We start from the raw sequence: 20,941 nt of genomic DNA, 5'->3' as shown, positions 1-20,941 counted from the left end.
GGTGAGGCCATAGGTGCATGAGCACTATGCCCCTACAGTGTCTAAGCAAAACCTTAGACATTGTAAGTGCAGGGTAGCCATAAGAGTATATGGTCTGTGAGTGTCAAAAACGAACTCCACAGCTCCATAATGGCTACACTGAATACTGGGAAGTTTAATATCAAACTTCTCAGAATAATAAACCCACACTGATGCCAGTGTTGGATTTATTAAAAAATGCACACAGAGGGCATCTTAGAGATGCCCCCTGTATTTTACCCAATTGTTCAGTGCAGGACTGACTGGTCTGTGCCAGCCTGCTGCTGAGAGACGAGTTTCTGACCCCATGCGGTGAGAGCCTTTGTGCTCTCTGAGGACAGAAACAAAGCCTGCTCTGGGTGGAGGTGCTTCACACCTCCCCCCTGCAGGAACTGTAACACCTAGCAGTGAGCTTCAAAGGCTCAAGCTTCGTGTTACAATGCCCCAGGGCACTCCAGCTAGTGGAGATGCCCGCCCCCTGGACACATCCCCCACTTTTGGCGGCAAGTCCAGGAGAGATAATGAGAAAAACGAGGAGGAGTCACTGGCCAGTCAGGACAGCCCCTAAGGTGTCCTGAGCTGAGGTGACTCTGACTTTTAGAAATCCTCCATCTTGTAGAAGGAGGATTCCCCCAGTAGGAATAGGGATGTGCCCCCTCCCCTCAGGGAGGAGGCACAAAGAGGGTGTACCCACCCTCAAGGACAGTAGCCATTGGCTACTGCCCTCCCAGACCTAAACACACCCCTAAATTCAGTATTTAGGGGCTCCCCAGAACCTAGGAAATCAGATTCCTGCAACTTACGAAGAAGAGGACCGCTGAGCTGAAAAACCCTGCAGAGAAGACGGAGACACCAACTGCTTTGGCACCAGCCCTACCGGCCTGTCTCCCTCCTTCAGAAGAAAACTGCTCCAGCAACGCTTTCCCCAGGACCAGCGACCTCTGAATCCTCAGAGGACTGCCCTGCTTCCAAAAGACCAAGAAACTCCCGAGAACAGCGGCCCTGTTCAACAAAGACTGCAACTTTGTTTCCAGAGGAGCAGATTTAAAGACCCCTGCAATCCCCGCAAGAAGCGTGAGACTTGCAACACTGCACCCGGCGACCCCGACTCAACTGGTGAAGAAACGACGCTACAGGGAGGACCCCCAGGCGACTCCAAGACTGTGAGTAACCAAAGTTGTCCCCCCTGAACCCCCACAGCAACGCCTGCAGAGGGAATCCCGAGGCTCCCCCTGACCGCGACTGCCTGACTCTAAAATCCCGACGGCTGGAAAAGACCCTGCACCCGCAGCCCCCAGCACCTGAAGGATCGGAACTCCAGGGCAGGAGTGACCCCCAGGAGCCCCTCTCCCTTGCCCAGGTGGTGGCTACCCCGAGGAGCCCCCCCCTTGCCTGCCTGCATCGCTGAAGAGACCCCTTGGTCTCTCATTGAAACCTATTGGAAACCCGACGCGTGTTTGCACACTGCACCCGGCCGCCCCCGTGCTGCTGAGGGTGTACTTTTTGTGTGAGCTTGTGTCCCCCCCGGTGCCCTACAAAACCCCCCTGGTCTGCCCTCCGAAGACGCGGGTACTTACCTGCTGGCAGACTGGAACCGGGGCACCCCCTTCTCCATTGAAGCCTATGTGTTTTGGGCACCACTTTGAACTCTGCACCTGACCGGCCCTGAGCTGCTGATGTGGTAACTTTGGGGTTGCTCTGAACCCCCAACGGTGGGCTACCTTGGACCCCAATTTGAACCCCGTAGGTGGTTTACTTACCTGCAAGAACTAACAATAACTTACATCCCCTAGGAACTGTGAAAATTGCAGTGTCCACTTTTGAAATAGCTATATGTGTTTTATGTAAAAAGTATATATGCTATTGTGATTATTCAAAGTTCCTAAAGTACTTACCTGCAATACTTTTCAAATGAGATATTACATGTAGAATTTGAACCTGTGGTTCTTAAAATAAACTAAGAAAATATATTTTTCTATACAAAAACCTATTGGCCTGGAATTGTCTCTGAGTGTGTGTTCCTCATTTATTGCCTGTGTGTATGTACAACAAATGCTTAACACTACTCCTTTGATAAGCCTACTGCTCGACCACACTAAATAGAGCATTAGTATTATCTCTTTTTGCCACTATCTTACCTCTAAGGGGAACCCTTGGACTCTGTGCATGCTATTCCTTTCTTTGAAATAGCACATACAGAGCCAACTTCCTACAGTAAGGGTTGTCATGAGGCTATTGGGAATGATGACATCGTGCATAGCAATAGTGCCCAGTGCACGTCTAAACATGAGACCACTGCAACAGTGTCTCTCGCAACAATGGTCTCAGGCACTAGCTCAACTAAAGGGTCTAGTGTTGTTGGTGGACCGCCAGACTTACAAATCTCTGCAATGGTGGAATCACACTAACATATTAAAAGGGCGACCATTTCAGGGCCCTGTGCCACAGACCATAATCACAACAGATGCATCTATGACAGGTTGGTGAGCCCATATCAACAATCTTACCAATACAGGGGGAATGGGACTCAATCCAGCAGACTTACAGCGTAAACCACTTGGAATTGCTGGCAGTGTTCTTAGCCATCAAAGCATTCCAACCACAGATCATACACAAAACAGTCTTAATAAGGACATTCAACATGACAATATATTATCTGCAAAAACGGGGGGACACGCTCATCCCAATTGTGCCTTCTAGCACAAACAATTTGGAAATGGGCAATTCACAATCACATTCATCTGCTAGCGGAATACATCCCAGGGACACACAACCAGCTAGGGGACCTCTTAAGCAGGACGCAGCAACAAATACACGAATGGGACATTCACCCACAAGTATTTCAATATTACCTTCAAATGTGGGGAACACCAAACATTGACCTTTTCGCAACAAGCAAAAATGCAAAATGCCAAAACTTAACGTCCAGATACTCAAATCCTCAAGCCAAGGGCAATGCTCTAATGATCAATTGGTCAGGGATAGTCGCTTACTTTTTTCCACCACTCCTGTTAGTTCAGTTTCTGGTCAACAAAATGCGTCACACTTCCCTCACTATGATACTCATAGCTCCCTTGTGGGCAGGTCAACACCAGTACACAACACTATTGGATCTGTCGGTAGTGCCACATCACAAGCTTCCAAACAAACCAGACCTATTGACTCAAAACAAGGGTTAGATCGGGCATCCCAATCCCAGTATGCTCAACCTGGCAATTTGGCTCCTGGGGTCATAGAATTTGGATACATACAGCTTCCATCAGAATGTATGGACATTCTAAAACAAGCATGTAAACCTACAACCAGGCAGTGCTATGCAAATAAATGGAAACGTTTTGTATACTACTGCCAACCTAAAAACATTGATTCACTTAACATACAATATCCTGTACTCACGCTTTATTTGCTTCATTTACAGAAAGCAAATCTTGCATTTTCATCTATTAAATTTCATTTAACAGCAATATCAGCCTACCTCCAAAAGAGACAACATACCTTTCTGTTTAGAATTCCTGTCATAAAAACTTTTATGGCGGGTCTTAAAAGAGTTATTCCACCTACATCTCTACCACCTCCTGCCTGGAATCTTAACATAGTGCTAACAAAACTTATGGGTCCACCATTTGAAGCCATGCATTCTTGCGGTCTTCAAGTTCTCTCATGGAAGATTGGTTTCCTGGAAGCAATTACTTCCTTAAGAAGAGTAAGTGAAATTCAAACATTCACTTTGGAAGAACCTTTCTTCCAAGTACACAAACTCAAAATAGTACTTAGAACAAATTCAATGTTTTTACCTAAAGTGGTTTCACCTTTTCACATTAATCAGTCAGTGGAATTGTCAGTCTTCTTTCCACAGCCAGACTCAGTTGCTGAAAGAGCTCTCCACACTCTTGATCTCCAAGGAGCTCTAATATATTATGTACACAGAACGAGAGACTTCAGAAAATCGAAACAACTTTTTGTCGCTTTCCAACAACGTCATGAAGGTAATCCTATTTCCAAGAAAGGACTAGCCAGATGGACAGTAAAGTGCATTTAAAGTTGCTATCTTAAAGCTAAAAGGCAACTGTTAGTAACTCCTAAAGCACAATCCACTAGAAAGAAAGGTGCTTCAATGGCATTCTCAGGAAATATACTAATGGCAGACATATGCAAACCAGCCACATGGTCCACACCACACGCATTCACTAAACAGGAGGTGTGTAGATGTGTTACCTCGACAACAAGCAAATGTTGGCCAAGCAGTGCTTAGAACACTATTTCAAGCTACTTCAACTCCTACAGGCTAACCACCGCTTACTTAGGAGGAAAACAGCTTTTCAGTCTATGCACAGCATGTGTATCTGCAGCTACACATGTCATTGAACGGAAAATGTCACTTCTCCAGTGTACATCTGTTCTTGGCATGTAGTGCTGCAGATTCACATACGCCCTCCCTTCTCCCCGGAAGCCTGCAGCCGTTGTAGTACTTTATCATGTAAATATGTATATAAATTGCATGGACATATTCTTCACTTTCAGTATGTATTTTTACATATACAGTTCCTCACTCCTTACTTCACCCTGCGGTGGGAAAACAATCTAACAAAGGAGTTGATGCCCATGCGCACTATCACAGAGAGGAGGAATAACTTGATCCTGTGACTCGAAAAAAGCTTCTTTGATGAAAAACAACTTGTAACACTCTGCGCCCAACACTAGATGCCGATGTACGCACATCATATGAATCTGCAGCACTACATGCCCCGAACAGATGTACTGTTTAAATAACCTGTTGGGAGTGCGCTTTCACATGAGGACAACTTCGTTTTTGATAATTAACCGGCCTGTCCAGCATGGAAAGCAGCACCACTGCACATCGAAGCAGGTCTGTGTGACTAAAAATGGATTGTCACATAAGAGCAATCGGGATGGGATATTCACAGCAAATCTGACAATTTTACTTTGGATTCGCCTACATAGGTTTTGCACTTTGTCTCATTATTTCGTTTGGCTCCAGCAACCCACTTGGGGCAGAATGAAAAAATTGCAGGACTACCACAACCAGCATGCACTGTTACTCACTTGAGAGGCCCATGTGAGTAGACTGGTATTTAAAGAGACTAATCAGGTGCCTCTAATTAGACAAGCTGAAGCCATGCCGGTCTTTTCACTAGAAAGAAATGCCTGGAATACTTCAAGCACTGGCTGCACCTATGAGGGTGAAACCCTTTTATATTTTTCTCTGCTGATGAAGGGATTGACCCAGAAACACGATATGGTACCTAGGTAACAAGGGCACTGGGGTTCCAGAGGATCCTATGGGCTGCAGCATTTATTCTGCCACCCATAGGGGAGCCCATGCAAAGGGTTCTGCAGGCCTGCCATTGCACTCTGCGTGAAATGGGTGCATGCACCCGTTTTCTCTACAGGTCACTAAACCAGGTGACTATAAGTCACCCCTACAGTAGGCCCTCTCAGCCCAGAGGCAGGGTGCAGGTACCTGTGTGTGAGGGCACCCCTGCACTAGCAGAGGTGCCCCCACAAACTCCAGATCTATTTTACTGGACTTTGTGAGTGCGGGGACGCCATTTTACGTGTGTACTGGACACAGGTTACTACCCTTGTCCAGCTACATAATGGTAACTCCGAACCTGGGCATGTTTGGTATCAAACATGTCGGAATCATACCCCAATACTGTTGCAAGTATTGTAAGTATGATTCCAGGCACTCTGGGGGCTCTTAGAGGACCCACAACTTTGCTACCACCAGTCTTAAAGGGTTTTCCAGGCAGCCAAAGCTGCTGCCACCCCTCAGACCGGTTTCTGCCCTCCTGCTGCTTGACCTGATCAAGCCCAGGAAGGCAGAACAAAGGATTTCCTTTGGGAGAGGAAGGTAATACCCTCTCTCTTTGTAAATCGGTGTGACTGGCTTGGAGGGGGGGGTAGCCTCCCCTAGCCATTGGTTTGCTTTGAAGGGCACATTTGGTGCCCTCCTTGCATAAACCAGTCCACACCGGTTCAGGGACCCCCAGCCCCTGCTCTGGCACGAAACTAAACAATGGAAAGGGAAGTGACCAGTGCCCAGAGCTCCTCCAGAGGTTCCATGGGTTCTGCCGTCTTGTTTCCAAGGTTGGCAGGGAACTCTGGGAGCATCTGAGTGCCCTGGCCAGGCAGGTGACGTCTGAGCCGCCTCTTGATAGGTGCTTACATGGTTAGGTGACCAATCCCCCTTTTTAGGGCTATTTAGGATCTCTCTCTCTTGGGTGGGTCCTCAGATTCGGCTTGCAAGACTCCAGAAGGATTCCTCTGCAACCTCCAGTTCGACTTCTGGCCACTGGAACTGTGACTGGACCCTTCAGGAACCGACAACGCTGCTACAATGAAGAAGACTCTTCTGCAACTTTGTTTCCACGTCTCCTGCCAGCTTTGCAACGTTTCCCCAGCGGTACATCCTCAGAAGACTGCAACTCTTCAGCCTGCACAAGAAAAAGAAGGAATCTCCCTTGGAGTGAAGGAGTCACTCTCCTGCAACTGCAGGCACCTACAACAAGCGACAACCGGCTGTGTGGATCTCACCTCATCTTGAGCTGTGTGGATCCTGCATCACGGATGTTGGTCTGAAGTAGTCCTCTTGGTCCTCTGCCAGCTATCCAACTTTGGTGGAGGTAAGCCTTTGCCTTCCCACGCAGGACAGTACTCCCGTTGATCGCTTCTCTTGCAGCTGTCAGGGCTTGTTTGCATCTTCTCCAAGGGAACTTCAGGCGATGTGTAGTTCCAGCCCCCAGCACTCCATCCTGCAAAGCACAGTCTCCTGCATGGTTCTCCGACGGCGTGGGATCCTCTTTTGTAGTGCTGCGTGGGCTCCTTCTGTAACTCCTTTGTCCCCGTCCTGTGGGACTCCTGTGGGTGCTGCCTCTGTACCAAGGCTTGTTGGTGGAATTCCTACATGGACACTAGTCTGCAATCTTCCTTCCAGCGTGTAACATCTGCATCCATCAGGAACTCTTCTCTGGCTCCAGGGCTTCATCACCGTCGACCAACTCCTGCAACTACAGCTGGGTGGGTAGAATCTCCTACTCCTCCTGGACTCCACTGTTACTCTTGTACTTGGTACCCTCTCTCCACAGGTCTTCTTTTTTCAGAAATCCACTGCTGGTTTACTTGCAGTCTTGTCTGGGTGTATTTTTCTTCTGTTCCTACTTTTGGGTGGTTTGGGGAAAATCCAGTGGATTTACCCCTGTTTTCCTTGTTTGGGGGGGGGGGGGGGGTGGGGAGGGGTGGAGGGGGGGGGGGGTACTGTGTTACCAAACTCTGTGTTTTTTCAGCTTCTCTCTACACGTTGTACTTACATAGAATTGGCTCCTGTGTTCGAAATCAATTTTTTTAGTATATGGTTTGTGCTCCCCCTAGGGTCACTATTGGTTATTGCTATTTGCACTGTTTTCTAACCTTTTCTATGCCTATTTCTGATTACCAGTGTATACATTTAGTGTAATACTTACTTCCTATTGCATGATTACTCTTCTAGTATTTTGTGGTGATTTGTTCCAAAAATTAAGTACCTTTATTTTAGTACAACTGAGTGTTTTCTTTCATGTGTGTAAGTGGCTTCTAGACACTGCCTACACTTCACTTAAATACCTTAGGTACCTACCCCACATCAGGCCAGCTTAATTTATATATATATATATATATATATATATATATATATATATATATATATATATATATATATAATATTCATTCGGTGGCATGTGTAGCTGCAGATACACTTGCTGTGCATTATCCTGCCATCTAATGTTGGGCTCGGAGTGTTACAAGTTGTTTTTCTTCGAAGAAGTCTTTTCGAGTCACGAGACCGAGGGACTCCTCCCTTTTGGCTCCATTACGCATGGGCGTCGACTCCATCTTAGATTGTTTTCTTTCCGCCATCGGGTTCGGACGTGTTCCTCTTCGCTCCGTATTTCGAATCGGGAAAGTTAGCTAAATATAGAAAATTCGACGGTATTGTTCGCGCTCAGTACCGGTTTAGTGTTAGCGTATCGACACCGACAGTAGAAGCGCTCCGGCGGCCCTTCGGGGCTTCCACTCTTCAGCAGGGCCTGATCGGCCCGACCGCATCCATCTACGAAACTAATGGACCAGACCCCCTTCCGCTTCTGTCCGAAGTGCCACTCGAAGTATCCTTATACAGACCAACACTTGGTCTGTAATCTGTGTCTATCACCAGAACACAGGGAGGATACTTGTGAGGCCTGTCGGGCATTTCGATCGAAAAAGACCCTACGCGATCGAAGAGCCAGAAGACTACAGATGACGTCGACACCGAGGGAACAACTCGACGTTGAAGACGAAGAACGAATTTCCATCCTGGGAACGGACTCAGACGATTCCGAAAGTGAGCGACCCGCGACGACGCAGAAACCAGTGAGTAAAACTGCCCCGTCCAAGACTCACACAAAGATCGTAAAGGCCAAGGGGATGCCACCGCCAGCAGGCCATGGCTTAACCCATCAAAAAGATGGTGACCAAACATCAGCACTGAAAAAGGCCAAAGAACTGCCGAAGACATCCGACTCTGGTCGAGATTCCGGCTCCGAACGATCTCGGCACCGAGAGTTCGACTCACCCAAGGTGAGAAAAGTTACATCGGAACCGAAAAAGACTTTCACGGAAGCTTTGGTACCGAAAAAAGCGGCTTCGGAGCCGAAAAGAAGCTCTTACACGGAAGAGCAAGGACTTTCCAGCCAAATGCAAACACACAGGTTTGAGCAGGAAATGGGTATGGGGGAACCAGACCATACCCAAAGGAGGTTGCATATCCAGAAAGAGACTGGGAAAATACAAACTCTTCCTCCAATTAAAACCAAAAGAAAGCTGGCATTTCATGAGGCAGAAATGCAGCCAAAGGCAAAGGTGGCAAGAGATAAAACACCACCACCAAGGTTTTCGCCACAACCTTCTCCACTGCATTTACCACAGATGTCCCCGGTAACAGCACCCCCAATGCAGTCACCGACCCATACAGGGATGACACAGGATGACCCGGATGCATGGGACTTATATGATGCACCGGTATCCGACAAGAGTCCTGATTGTTACCCAACAAGGCCGTCCCCTCCAGAGGACAGTACTGCATACACGCAGGTACTATCAAGGGCAGCTACATTCCACAATGTAGCAATGCATTCGGAGCCAATAGAGGATGATTTCCTATTTAACACCTTGGCATCCACCCACAGTTCATACCAAAGTCTGCCAATGCTCCCAGGCATGCTTAAGCATGCAAAACAGGTCTTCCAGGACCCAGTGAAGGGAAGGGCTATCACGCCTAGGGTGGAGAAAAATACAAACCTCCCCCAACGGACCCTGTGTTCATAACACAGCAGCTGACACCAGATTCGGTGGTCGTGGGAATAGCAAGAAAGAGGGCAAATTCTCAATCATCAGGAGACGCACCACCGCCTGACAAAGAGAGTAGGAAGTTCGATGCAGCAGGCAAACAAGTGACAACACAGGCAGCCAATCAATGGCGGATCGCAAACTCGCAGGCCCTACTGGCTCGCTACGACAGGGCACACTGGGACGAGATGAAACACATTATACAGAACTTGCCCAAAGAACACCAGAAACGTGCCCAACAGGTTGTTGAAGAAGGACAAGCAATTTCCAACAACCAGATAAGATCTGCATTGGACTCTGCAGACACAGCAGCACGGACAGTCAACACTGCAGTAACCATTCACAGGCATGCATGGTTACGGAGCTCAGGGTTCAGACCCGAAATCCAGCAGGCTGTGTTAAACATGCCTTTTAACCAGGAACAATTGTTTGGGCCGGAGGTGGACACAGCAATTGAGAAATTAAAGAAGGACACAGACACAGCCAAAGCCATGGGCGCCCTCTACTCCCCACAAAGCAGAGGCACTTTTAGAAAGCCACAATTGAGAGGGGGGTTTCGTACGCAAATACCAGAGCCTTCCACCTCACAAACCAGACCCACCTATCAGGGGCAATACCAGAGAGGAGGGTTTCGAGGCTCATACAAGGGAGGACAATTCCCAAGAGCTAGAGGAAAATTCCAAAGCCCTAAAACAAGTCAAACCAAACAGTGACTTCAACGTCACAAACCCCCAACACTTAACACCAGTGGGGGGGAGACTTACTGCATACTACAAAAACTGGACAAACATAACTATGGACGCGTGGGTCCTAGCCATTATCCAACATGGTTATTGCATAGAATTCATAAATTTCCCACCAGATGTGCCCCCAAGAGCACACAATATGTCCAAACAACACTTAGACCTGTTAGAACTAGAAGTCCAAGCATTGTTACAAAAACAAGCAATAGAATTAGTACCCAACCATCAAAAAGGAACATGTCTACTCACTATATTTCCTAGTTCCAAAGAAGGACAAAACGTTGAGACCCATATTAGACCTCAGAACGCTGAATCTCTACATCAAATCAGATCACTTCCACATGGTAACACTTCAAGACGTGATTCCCTTGCTCAAAAAACAGGACTACATGTCAACGTTAGATCTCAAGGATGCATATTTTCACATACCCATACATCCTTCGCACAGAAAATACTTAAGGTTTGTAATACACGGCGTGCATTATCAATTCAAGGTGTTACCGTTCGGGATAACAACAGCCCCAAGGGTATTCACAAAATGCCTTGCAGTGGTAGCCGCTCATATAAGGAGACAGCACATGCACGTATTCCCATAATTAGACGATTGGTTAATAAAAACCAGCACTCAACAACAGTGTCTTCTTCAAACGCAATACGTTATAGAAACTCTACACAACCTAGGGTTTTCTATGAATTACCAAAAATCACATCTGCAGCCATCCCAGATACAGCAATACTTGGGAGCAACACTCAACACACAAAAAGCGATTGCCACTCCAAGTCCACAAAGAGTACAAGCGTTCCAAAATATAGCATTAAACATGCAGCCAAACCAACACTACCAAGTGAGGTTTGTAATTAAACTTCTAGGCATGATGTCTTCATGCATAACCATTGTCCCAAACGCAAGATTACACATCCGGCCCTTACAACAGTGCCTAGCAAAACAATAGACACAAGCACAGGGTCAACTCCAAGATCTAGTGTTGGTAGACCGCCAGACACACTTCTCGCTTCAATGGTGGAACCCTATAAATGTAAACCAAGGGCGGCCATTCCAAGACCCAGTGCCTCAAGACGTGATCACAACAGATGCTTCCGTGATGGGGTGGGGAGCACACCTCAACCAGCACAGCATACAGGGACAATGGGACAATCAACAACAACAACTGCACATAAATCATTTAGAACTGTTGGCAGTGTTTCTAGCATTAAAAGATTTCAACCACTGATAGCCCACAAACACATTCTTGTCAAAACATGACGACAATGTATTACCTCAACAAACAAGGAGGGACACACTCGTAACAACTGTGTCTCTTAGCACAGAAAATTTGGCATTGGGCAATTCACAATCACATTCGCCTAATAGCACAATACATCCCAGGCATACAGAACCAGTTGGCCGACAATCTAAGTCGAGATCACCAACAAACACACGAATGGGAAATTCATCCCCAAATCCTACAAGATTACTTTCTATGCTGGGGAACGCCAAAAATAGACCTATTCGCAACAAAAGAAAATGCAAAATGCCAAAACTTTGCGTCCAGGTACCCACACCCTCAGTCCAAAGGCAATGCGCTATGGATCAGTTGGTCAGGGATATTTGCTTACGCTTTTCCCCCTCTCCCACTCATTCCTTATCTGGTACACAAACTAAGTCCAAACAAACTCAAACTAATACTTATAGCACTAACCTGGGCTCGCCAACCGTGGTACACAACACTGCTAGATTTATCAGTAGTACCTCACATCAAATTACCGAACAGGCCAGATCTGTTAACGCAACACAAACAACAGATCAGACACCCGAATCCAGCATCGCTCAATCTAGCAATCTGGCTCCTGAAGTCTTAGAATTTGGGCACTTAGACTTTACACGAATGTATGGAGGTCATTAAACAAGCTAGAAAACCTACTACAAGACATTGCTACGCAAACAAATGGAAAAGATTTGTTCATTACTGCCCCAATAATAAAATTCAACCACTACATGCTTCCACAAAGGACATTGTAAGCTACTTATTACACTTACAAAAGTCTAAGCTAGCATTCTCTTCAATTAAAATACATCTCACAGCAATATCTGCCTATCTGCAGATTACACATTCAATATCGCTTTTAGAATCCCATTCATCAAAGCATTTATGGAGGGGTTAAAAAGAATCATACTCCCGAGAACACCACCAGTACCTTCGTGGAACCTTAATATTGTATTAACACGACTCATGGGACCACCATTTGAACCCATGCACTCTTGTGAAATGCAATACTTAACTATTAGAAAGGCTACTTTCCAAGTTATCACATCACTTAGAAGAGTAAGTGAGATACAAGCATTTACTATACAAGAACCCTTTATACAAATACATAAACATAAAGTGGTTCTACGTACAAATCCAAAATTCTTACCAAAAGTCATATCGCCGTTCCACCTAAACCAAACAGTGACACTCCCAGTCTTCTTTCCACAACCAGACTCAGTAGCCGAAAGAGCCTTACATACATTAGACATAAAGAGAGCACTAATGTATTACATTGACAGGACAAAACAATTTCGTAAAACAAAACAATTGTTTGTAGCCTTCCAAAAACCTCATGCTGGTAATCCTATATCCAAACAGGGCATTGCCAGATGGATAGTTAAATGTATTCAAACTTGTTATATCAAAGCAAAAAGAGATCTACCTATTACATCAAAAGCGCATTCCACTAGGAAAAAAGGCACCAAAATGGCCTTTCTGGGGAATATACCTATGGCTGAAATTTGTAAGGGAGCCACCTGGTCTACGCCTCATACATTCACAAAACATTACTGTGTAGATGTGTTAACAACACAACAAGCCACAGTAGGACAGGCTGTATTAAGAACATTATTTCAAACAACTTTAACTCCTACAGGCTAAGCCACCGCTGTTTAGGGGAGGTTACTGCTTAGTAGTCTATGCACAGCATGTGTATCTGCAGCTACACATGCCACCGAACGGAAAATGTCACTTACCCAGTGTACATCTGTTTGTGGCATGAGACGCTGCTGATTCCCATGCACCCTCCCACCTCCCCGGGAGCCTGTAGCCGTTGCTAGTTGATTAAGATTTGTAAATTTGTAAATAAATATTATTTTAATATACATTATGTACATACACACCTACTCCATTGTATGGGCACATCTAGTGTACTCTCAACTCCTACCTCACCCTCAGCGGGGAAAACAATCTAAGATGGAGTCGACACCCATGGACAATGGAGCCGAAAGGGCCGAGTCCCTCGGTCTCGTGACTCGAAAAGACTTCTTAGAAGAAAAACAACTTGTAACACACTCCGAGACCAACACAAGATGGCAGGATAATGCACAGCATGCGAATCTGCAGCGTCTCACTATATATATATATATATATATATATATATATATATATATATATATATATATATATATATATATATATATATATATATATACATACATACATACATGCCACACACCAGTGTGCAGTTATAGTTAGGACCTAGTATCATATGTATAGCGTGTTTTGGGTTTGCTAATATCTTTGGCACTATATTTCAAGTGACTAACACACTCTCACCATGCACTGTTTATGAACTTGCATATTACAACACATGCCATGTTCTGTGACATAATTGATAATATCACTCATGACAAATGCACTGACCTCATTGATGACAACGTTGTGCATGACGGGGTGCAAGTTATTGTTATTTGAAAGTAGTATAACTGTTGAGCTTCAATGTTTTTTGTTGTTTTTTTAGTTTAAAACGTTACATTCAAGCTAACATTTACCCCTAACTGTAATGTCACTTTTTTCTTTGTGTGTGTTTTTCTTTTTTTTTTTTTTTTTGCAGTGAATTTCGGAGTACACTGGTACCAGAGATAGTGCTCAAGTCTTGTAAAATATTCCATTGTTATTTATTTATTTATTTTTGGCTTCACTGTAGGACTTAAGAATAATCAAGATCTTCGTGTCGTACTTATGTTTGGTTACAATACTTGGAAAGAAGGAGCACCACGATTTCTTCATAGAGTTATTGACCCACTGAATGAAAAAAGCATAATCATTGCAGGGGGACAGGTGGAACATCTTGCCTCATACACACCACAGAGGTTTGTATATAATAACTTTATAAGACACAATGCACATGTCACCTCTGACAATGTTGAATAACTAAAACACACCATTGTGCATTTGAAAAGTTGCCTTTAATTTTGCAAAGTAACACCATCTGAGTTGCTGACTCTTAAAGCCTACTTAATGAGTCTTGTTTTTAATTTAATTCTACTTTACTCTCATGTCATGCTTTGCTCTTACGTGAACAGGATCATTAACAACTGAGGTGGGAGCCTGTTGTAACTGAGGTTTTTTAATATGAACTGTGCATGTGGTGTACTGCATCAGCAAGCTCACTGGGCTATCCAGTATTCTTTTGTCCTGGTGGCAGAAGCTTGAATATGAGTCATATGATGAGCCCACTGTAGCACGCAATCAAGGAAGAAGAATTATACATATCATGGTTGGTGTGTGTCATGGCCTGCTAAGAAGTTGTGATCAACGGGCAAGACATGCTGCCTGCCATCATTGATCTAGTAGAATAAAAACCTTCTCCCATGTCGACAGATACAGCTCACACTAGTGAGTCTAGATGGCTATTGGGAGACCTCTACCTACTGCCAGTGCTTAATTTGTAACTAAAAAGGTGCTGGTGCCCAAAGCCCCCCTCTTAAACACGCGGCTGCTGCAATTAAATGTGTGAGCACGGAATACAGAGGCAGCATAATCCTCAAACCATCTCAGGCCTCTTCAATCCATTTACAGGCGCTCCCTGCCCCTTCAGCTCACTCTTGCGTATTTCTGATTTTTTCCCATTGTGACGCTTTTTCGTTTTTCTCTTCCTCTGTCGTACGGATGTGTGTGTTTTTCTCGCAGTAAATGCTTGAGGCAGAAAAATAAGTGCCGGCCCTAAAAAATAAGTGCCTGGGCTCCTCACCGTAAACAAGAAGCACAAATTAAGCACTGCCTACTGCCTTGTTTCTTAACTGGAGATCCTCCCTTTTTTCAAATGTGTGCATATAACATTCGAAGGCATATGTTCTGAATGCTTGGTTAATGCTTTAATTGTCAAAGCCAGTTAGACCCCACTGCAAGGATGGTGTCAGCAGGTGTACTTTGAGTCTTACTCTCCATGTGAAACATGCTGTTGTGTAGCCATTTTAGCTATATTTTTATTCACGTAATTTTAGCAAACTAGGCCTACCGCTGTGCACTTTAACCTAGATATGTTTTATTTTAGCTTTGTTATATTATTTTAACATTATCCACATTTGTGGTCTTGTTTTATTTTCTCTATCTAGCTGTTCTTTGCCTAGGTCAGCACTGCGTTCTTAAACAAGACATTTCTTTCACTCTGTGCTTTTCTCAAGGGTGCATTAAGATAGGTTGCCAGCAAAAGTGGTACGCTTTGTCTCCAATGTTCACAGAAACATACACACTCTTATGTGGGGATCCTTTCTTGGAACATCAGATGTTTTATTATAAAAACACTACTTTGACCCATGTACGTTAGAGGGAGATTCCAGCCATATTACCACAACTGTATGCTGATTGCTTTGCTACGACTACTTATGAATACTGCAGGTCTCATGCTCAGTTATGAGGTATGATGTCTTTCCAGGGGGAACCTGAAGGGCAGAATTAGAGCTTAACATGCTGTGCTCTAACATAGTCTAGGTAGGAACTATGTTTACAAACTCCAGTGACAATATGGTAGCGTTATTCTTGTGTTTTACTCTCCTTGTCAGAATTTTAATCTTATTGTGCTTCATCATCCTAGTTATTGCAATACATCTTTATTATCTAAGATGCAGTTACTCCAATAAAACCTTATTAAACTATACTTTGCCTCTGATTGTCCTAGCATATGTGAGACTAATGTAACTGAGAGAAATGGATGAGATCTGAGTGACCACAATTCCTCTGAGGAGTCAATTATGTCATGCGCCTGGTTGCCCTAAACATCCCTGCACTTGAATGGAGATGAGGCACTGCTAGTTAGCCAGAACATACCCGGATTAGACCAACATGTGTCTCATGGTGCGGGTTCAGACTCAGTCCCCCGCAGTACAAGTGATTCAGCCGCCCAAATCCAGTAGTCTCATTAGGATAATGAGAACCTGCGCGACAATGCAAAGCCCCTACCCTATTAATGGCTTATTGACAGAAGATTTCATAGGTGAGTATGTCTTACTGAATAAACAAGAAGACACAATCTCCAAATCAAAATCTTGATTTGTGTACAAAGGTAAGTGAATTATTAGGTATAATTTGGGGAGCGGAACACAATTTTACTGTAAATCCCGCTACACCTTTTGGCAAGTAGGCATACCATTTGTCAAGTGCTATGAGACAAAGTGAGGTAAAATTTGGGCTGATTGGAATGCGTACAATGCCACAAAGGTTGAGAGTAGGAAAGCATTTTAATTTATATGATAAAATTGTTGAAGTCAAACTTGATAATTTAATCTATTGTAAGAAATTGGGTTATTAGTAGGGTGGTTGAGTACTCACCTCAAATAATAATCAGAAACCTTGTCTGAGTCAACAATTGAAGTCACTAAATTAACCTGAACTCATCCTCCTGCTATCTGTGGCACACAGTAGGCAGGCTTAACATTGAGGATGTGAAAAAAGTATACAGTAATACAACTGTAATAAAGTTAAAATGCTAAACAGTCAAAATCCCAAATTCAATTGGCAAAATAGAGTAAAATTTAATAAACAGAATTTGCAAAAACGACAAAAATTGAGTAAGGGGAACCGTAGATATGGACGTTAACATTTTTAAATTGAAATAGAGCCAAGAAGCAGAAAGTGTCAAAAGATGGTTATTGGTCATGGTAAAACAGCATCTAGGTGCAATTTAATGTTGCCCACGATGGTGTGTAGGTCGGATATACTAACCATTAAGATTTTACCTTCTGATTTTAGTCCTTTACGTCTCAATCCACTATAAGAATACATTTTAAACTACCCCCGCCTCTTCCAAGGACTTCAGGGGAGATGCTTAGAAACTTGCAGGATGGCAGGCACAGGTTAACAGGACGCTCCAGTCCCGGTCTTGTTGCCACTGCTTAGCTGGGCAGTTGCAGAAAATAGATTTTCTGTCTGTATTTATCAGTAAAATCAGGACAACTGGGAGCCTTACTTATAAATATGTAAAATGAATGATTAGGCCTTCCAAATGGGCTTATTTGACAGATCGAATTTGCAGTTAAAATCTGCACAGCCAGGCCTCTGGTGACATCCTACAGTCATGTTTACATTGTCACTGTAGTGGATGGCACAGTGGGTGCTTCAGTTCACTTGTGACAGGTAACTTACAGGCCCTGGGTACACCTTGGTACCATATACTAGGGACGTATAGATATGTTAAGTATGCCTATCAGGAGTATAGTAATTTTACTAAGTTAAAAGGAGGGAGCAAAGGTGTATTACCTCTGATTAGCAGGGGTAAAGTGCACCGAGTTCTATAGCCAGCACAAGTAGGCTTCAGTAAAAAAGACAAGAAAAATCACAGTGACCCTGCAGAAAGATGATATTTTCAACATCTAAGTAATGCAATATTTTTGTCAACTGCCTTATGGCAGTCAAGAGTTAGATGTGACTGAATGTGCTCTGTCACTGCACCAAAAAAAACAATTGAGATCGGACTTCTAATGATCTCTGCATTTCTCCACAGGTTGAAGTGCTGAGTGTGCCCTCTTGATGTTTAATTTATTAGTCCTGCATGATTTCACAGGAAAGAAAAATAAACATAGTCTTGTCATTAAAAAATGTTAAACTGCATCGTAATAAAAACATTTCTATAAACTGTCATTCACAGTATTAAAAAAAAAAAAAAGTGTAAACCATGTAAATATGATTAATATTCTGGCTAGGCATATACAAATATTACATTGCCTTATTGAGATCTTCAATATCACTCATTTAAAATATGTATAAAAACTCTCTGCCTCAGGCACCGTTTTTGCTTATTTGTTATGATTAATGCAGCAGAACCTGAGACTTGAGTTAGACTTTTTTAATCCTTTGATAATTATTAAAATCCAACTCAAATTTTTGGCACATAAACTAAGCTGTGGATAAGCCATATCTTGAGCTGTGGGCAGGGAGTACTCAGGAGTACATTGATATCATATGGGCAAAGAGTCTGCTAGAGATTCCTTAAATGAGTAAGAACGAGAAGTGTCAGTCCTATGGATTGAGTTGAGTTTTTCAGTAGTCCTGGAGAGGAATGATGTATAGGAGACCATAATCGCAATAGTTGTGTTTACCCCAGGTGTGATAATCACACCATTCTCATATTAAGGTGGATAAACTCAGTAAAGATTCTAGTTCTCAAGGACAAACATGCTCGCCACAGTTTCCCTTCAATTCATCCCAGGGAAGACCAGATTTTTATCATCTGGCATTCAAAAACGGTCATGTAGCAATTTAAAAAGAAACATAGGCTCACCAGGTTAATCGGGCGCCACTAGGTATTATAAATACAATAAGAGTATCACAGCTTTAACTTTTGAGGAACAGTTATTTTAGATGTGTTTTAATTTTGACACTATGTCAACACTCTGTTCCAGTTCTTTGTGTAACTCTGGTATTATTTTCAATGAATTAACTAAAGATCACACACGCCCCCTAATTTGATCTAGAATGTGGAGTGATCAACTCTATGGAGTGGGCTGGATAAATCAATAAAAGCAATGTAAACTTGCTATATTTTTTTAATGATGATCTATTTTGCCACGATGAGCTCTTGATACAGGATGTTATGAACAGTTGAGGAGTGGGTGGTTGTCTTACACTTCTCTGGGGGCCGGGTTTGCAGTGAGAAAAATTCTTACACATTTGCCAAAACACTTTGAACTATAATTCACAGATTGTTTCTGGACACCTTTTATAGATTAGTGTATGATTCCCCTGCCATGATGACAGATATGGCATTGAGAAAGCATTGGTTAAACACAGAGCAATTATATTGTGCCCATTCAGAGGGGTACTTTGGCATGCGGCTACTGGATCTCAATGCCTTGTGCCTGGACGATGTTGGATTCACAAATTAATCTGAATGTTTTCTCCTGATTAAGCGTTAGACTCTCCTAATTATCATCTCCTTTTGTGTTCCTCCAGAAATTAGAACCGGTTAAATATTGTGTGGTTAAATTTATATTGTATGGCGAAACATGCATATCACACACGTTTTCTCCTACTCTGGATGTCTTCAGTATATCTTTGCCTATTGACTTTGCCACACAGAGCCAAAAGATTGTTATGTTCCCTTGTGATTCGCTTAATTTATGACGCCACTTCTATGATATCTCCCACTTTTTCACATATTCATGTTTGACTCTGATAATCTTCATGGGGTCTTGAAGAGTGTGGCATGTTACCCGAAGGGGGTCTCCAGGCTCTGGTGGGTTACTGCGAGCCTCAGCCGAATGGCAATGGCAGTCAAAAAGCCAAGTCTTGAGGTGCTATCTGAAGTCCTTCAGAGAACAGGAAGTGCGTAGGTGGAGGGGGCAGGTCGGTGTAGGACTTGGCAGTGGGTTGGGAGAAGGAGCGACCTCTGAAACAGTCACAATGGATGCAGGGGACGGGGCATGGGTTAGGGTAGCTGTAGGAGACTGTACACCTATGGTGTGGTACCCTATACTGAGGGCAGGCAACCCTTAGTGAGAGTGTTTATGTGTCCAGATAGCAGAAGCTCTCTAGGGGTAGCTGTGGTGAGTACCTATAGTTAGTCAGTAACCAGTCACAAGAAAGAACCACACCAAGTGTTGCAAAGATAAAGGTTTATTTATTACAACACTATAGCTATACTAACATTGGTATATCTCCACCTGGAGATATCAACACACAAAAATATACACTTAGTAACAGCCAGCAAAAGCATAAAAATACATAGGGCTCTAAGGGGAGGGGGGCAAACCATATACTAAGAAAATGGTATAGGAATGGAGGTGCCCAACCAAGGTAAGTGTTTTAGGATCCCAGGGGCTGGGGAGTAGGAAATTACCAAAGGTAAGTATTAGAAATCCCACAGGCGCCCGGGTGCATAGTTGTTAAAAAGCCGGGTGTTCCATAGGCTAACACAGGACTGTCACGGTTGGATTTTTATTTATTCAGGACCCTTCCCAGTGGACCCGAGGAAACCAGTGGGCACCAAGAAGGTTGGAGAGTGCCCCCACCTGTAGATACCCAGAAGACTGGAGTAACAACACCAGGTACTCCTTGGTGGGGAGTCAGGCCAGGACTTCAGCAGGAAGGAAAGCTAGCCTGAGTAGGAGGAGCCTCCATGAGTGACTCGCTGGCAGCAGGCACAGGGAGTCGCAGGGAACCCTCAGCAGCACAACAAACAGGAGTCTCACGTCGGAGGAGCTGCAAAAGTTGAGCTGAATCTGGAGTTGCAGAGTGCTGGAGGCTGGGGCTTTTAGGAGCTTGAAGATCTTCTTGGAGGAAGCCTTGGTAAGAGCAACAATCACAGTGCACAGGGTTTTTGTTCCAGTGGCTGCAGCAAGGGTCCACCGTCTCCTAAGTTGGTCAGAAGACAACTTGGACCCGGAGATGACCACAGAATCTCCACCTGTGAGCAGAGCCTTTACGGTGTCCCTGGGACAGCAGGATCCACCAACCGGTCGTCATCTTGAGGTGCCTGTGGATGGAGAGGAGTGACTCCTGTACTCCAAAGGATATTCCTTCTTGCTTCTTGGATGCAGGCAGTGTCCT

General features: G+C 44.1%; 1 protein-coding gene across 2 annotated transcripts in view; it reads left to right on the top strand.

Annotated features, from left to right (window-relative positions):
* Nucleotides 1-20,941, top strand: part of FBXO22 (F-box protein 22) — a 124,824-nt gene that overhangs the window by 67,621 nt on the left and 36,262 nt on the right. For both annotated transcript variants that reach the window (XR_011201321.1, XM_069222110.1), the window contains exon 6: nt 14,103-14,268. Coding sequence is in view for 1 of the 2 variants with exons in the window: in XM_069222110.1 (XP_069078211.1) it covers nt 14,103-14,268 (166 nt within the window). In the remaining variant the exon portion in view is untranslated. The remainder of the gene's footprint in view (nt 1-14,102; nt 14,269-20,941) is intronic.

This window comes from Pleurodeles waltl, chromosome 3_1 (assembly GCF_031143425.1).
Source record: "Pleurodeles waltl isolate 20211129_DDA chromosome 3_1, aPleWal1.hap1.20221129, whole genome shotgun sequence".
NCBI classification, from domain to species: Eukaryota; Metazoa; Chordata; class Amphibia; order Caudata; family Salamandridae; genus Pleurodeles; species Pleurodeles waltl.
Note: the sequence above shows the minus strand (reverse complement) of the source record. Positions and strands in the feature narration are given on the sequence as shown.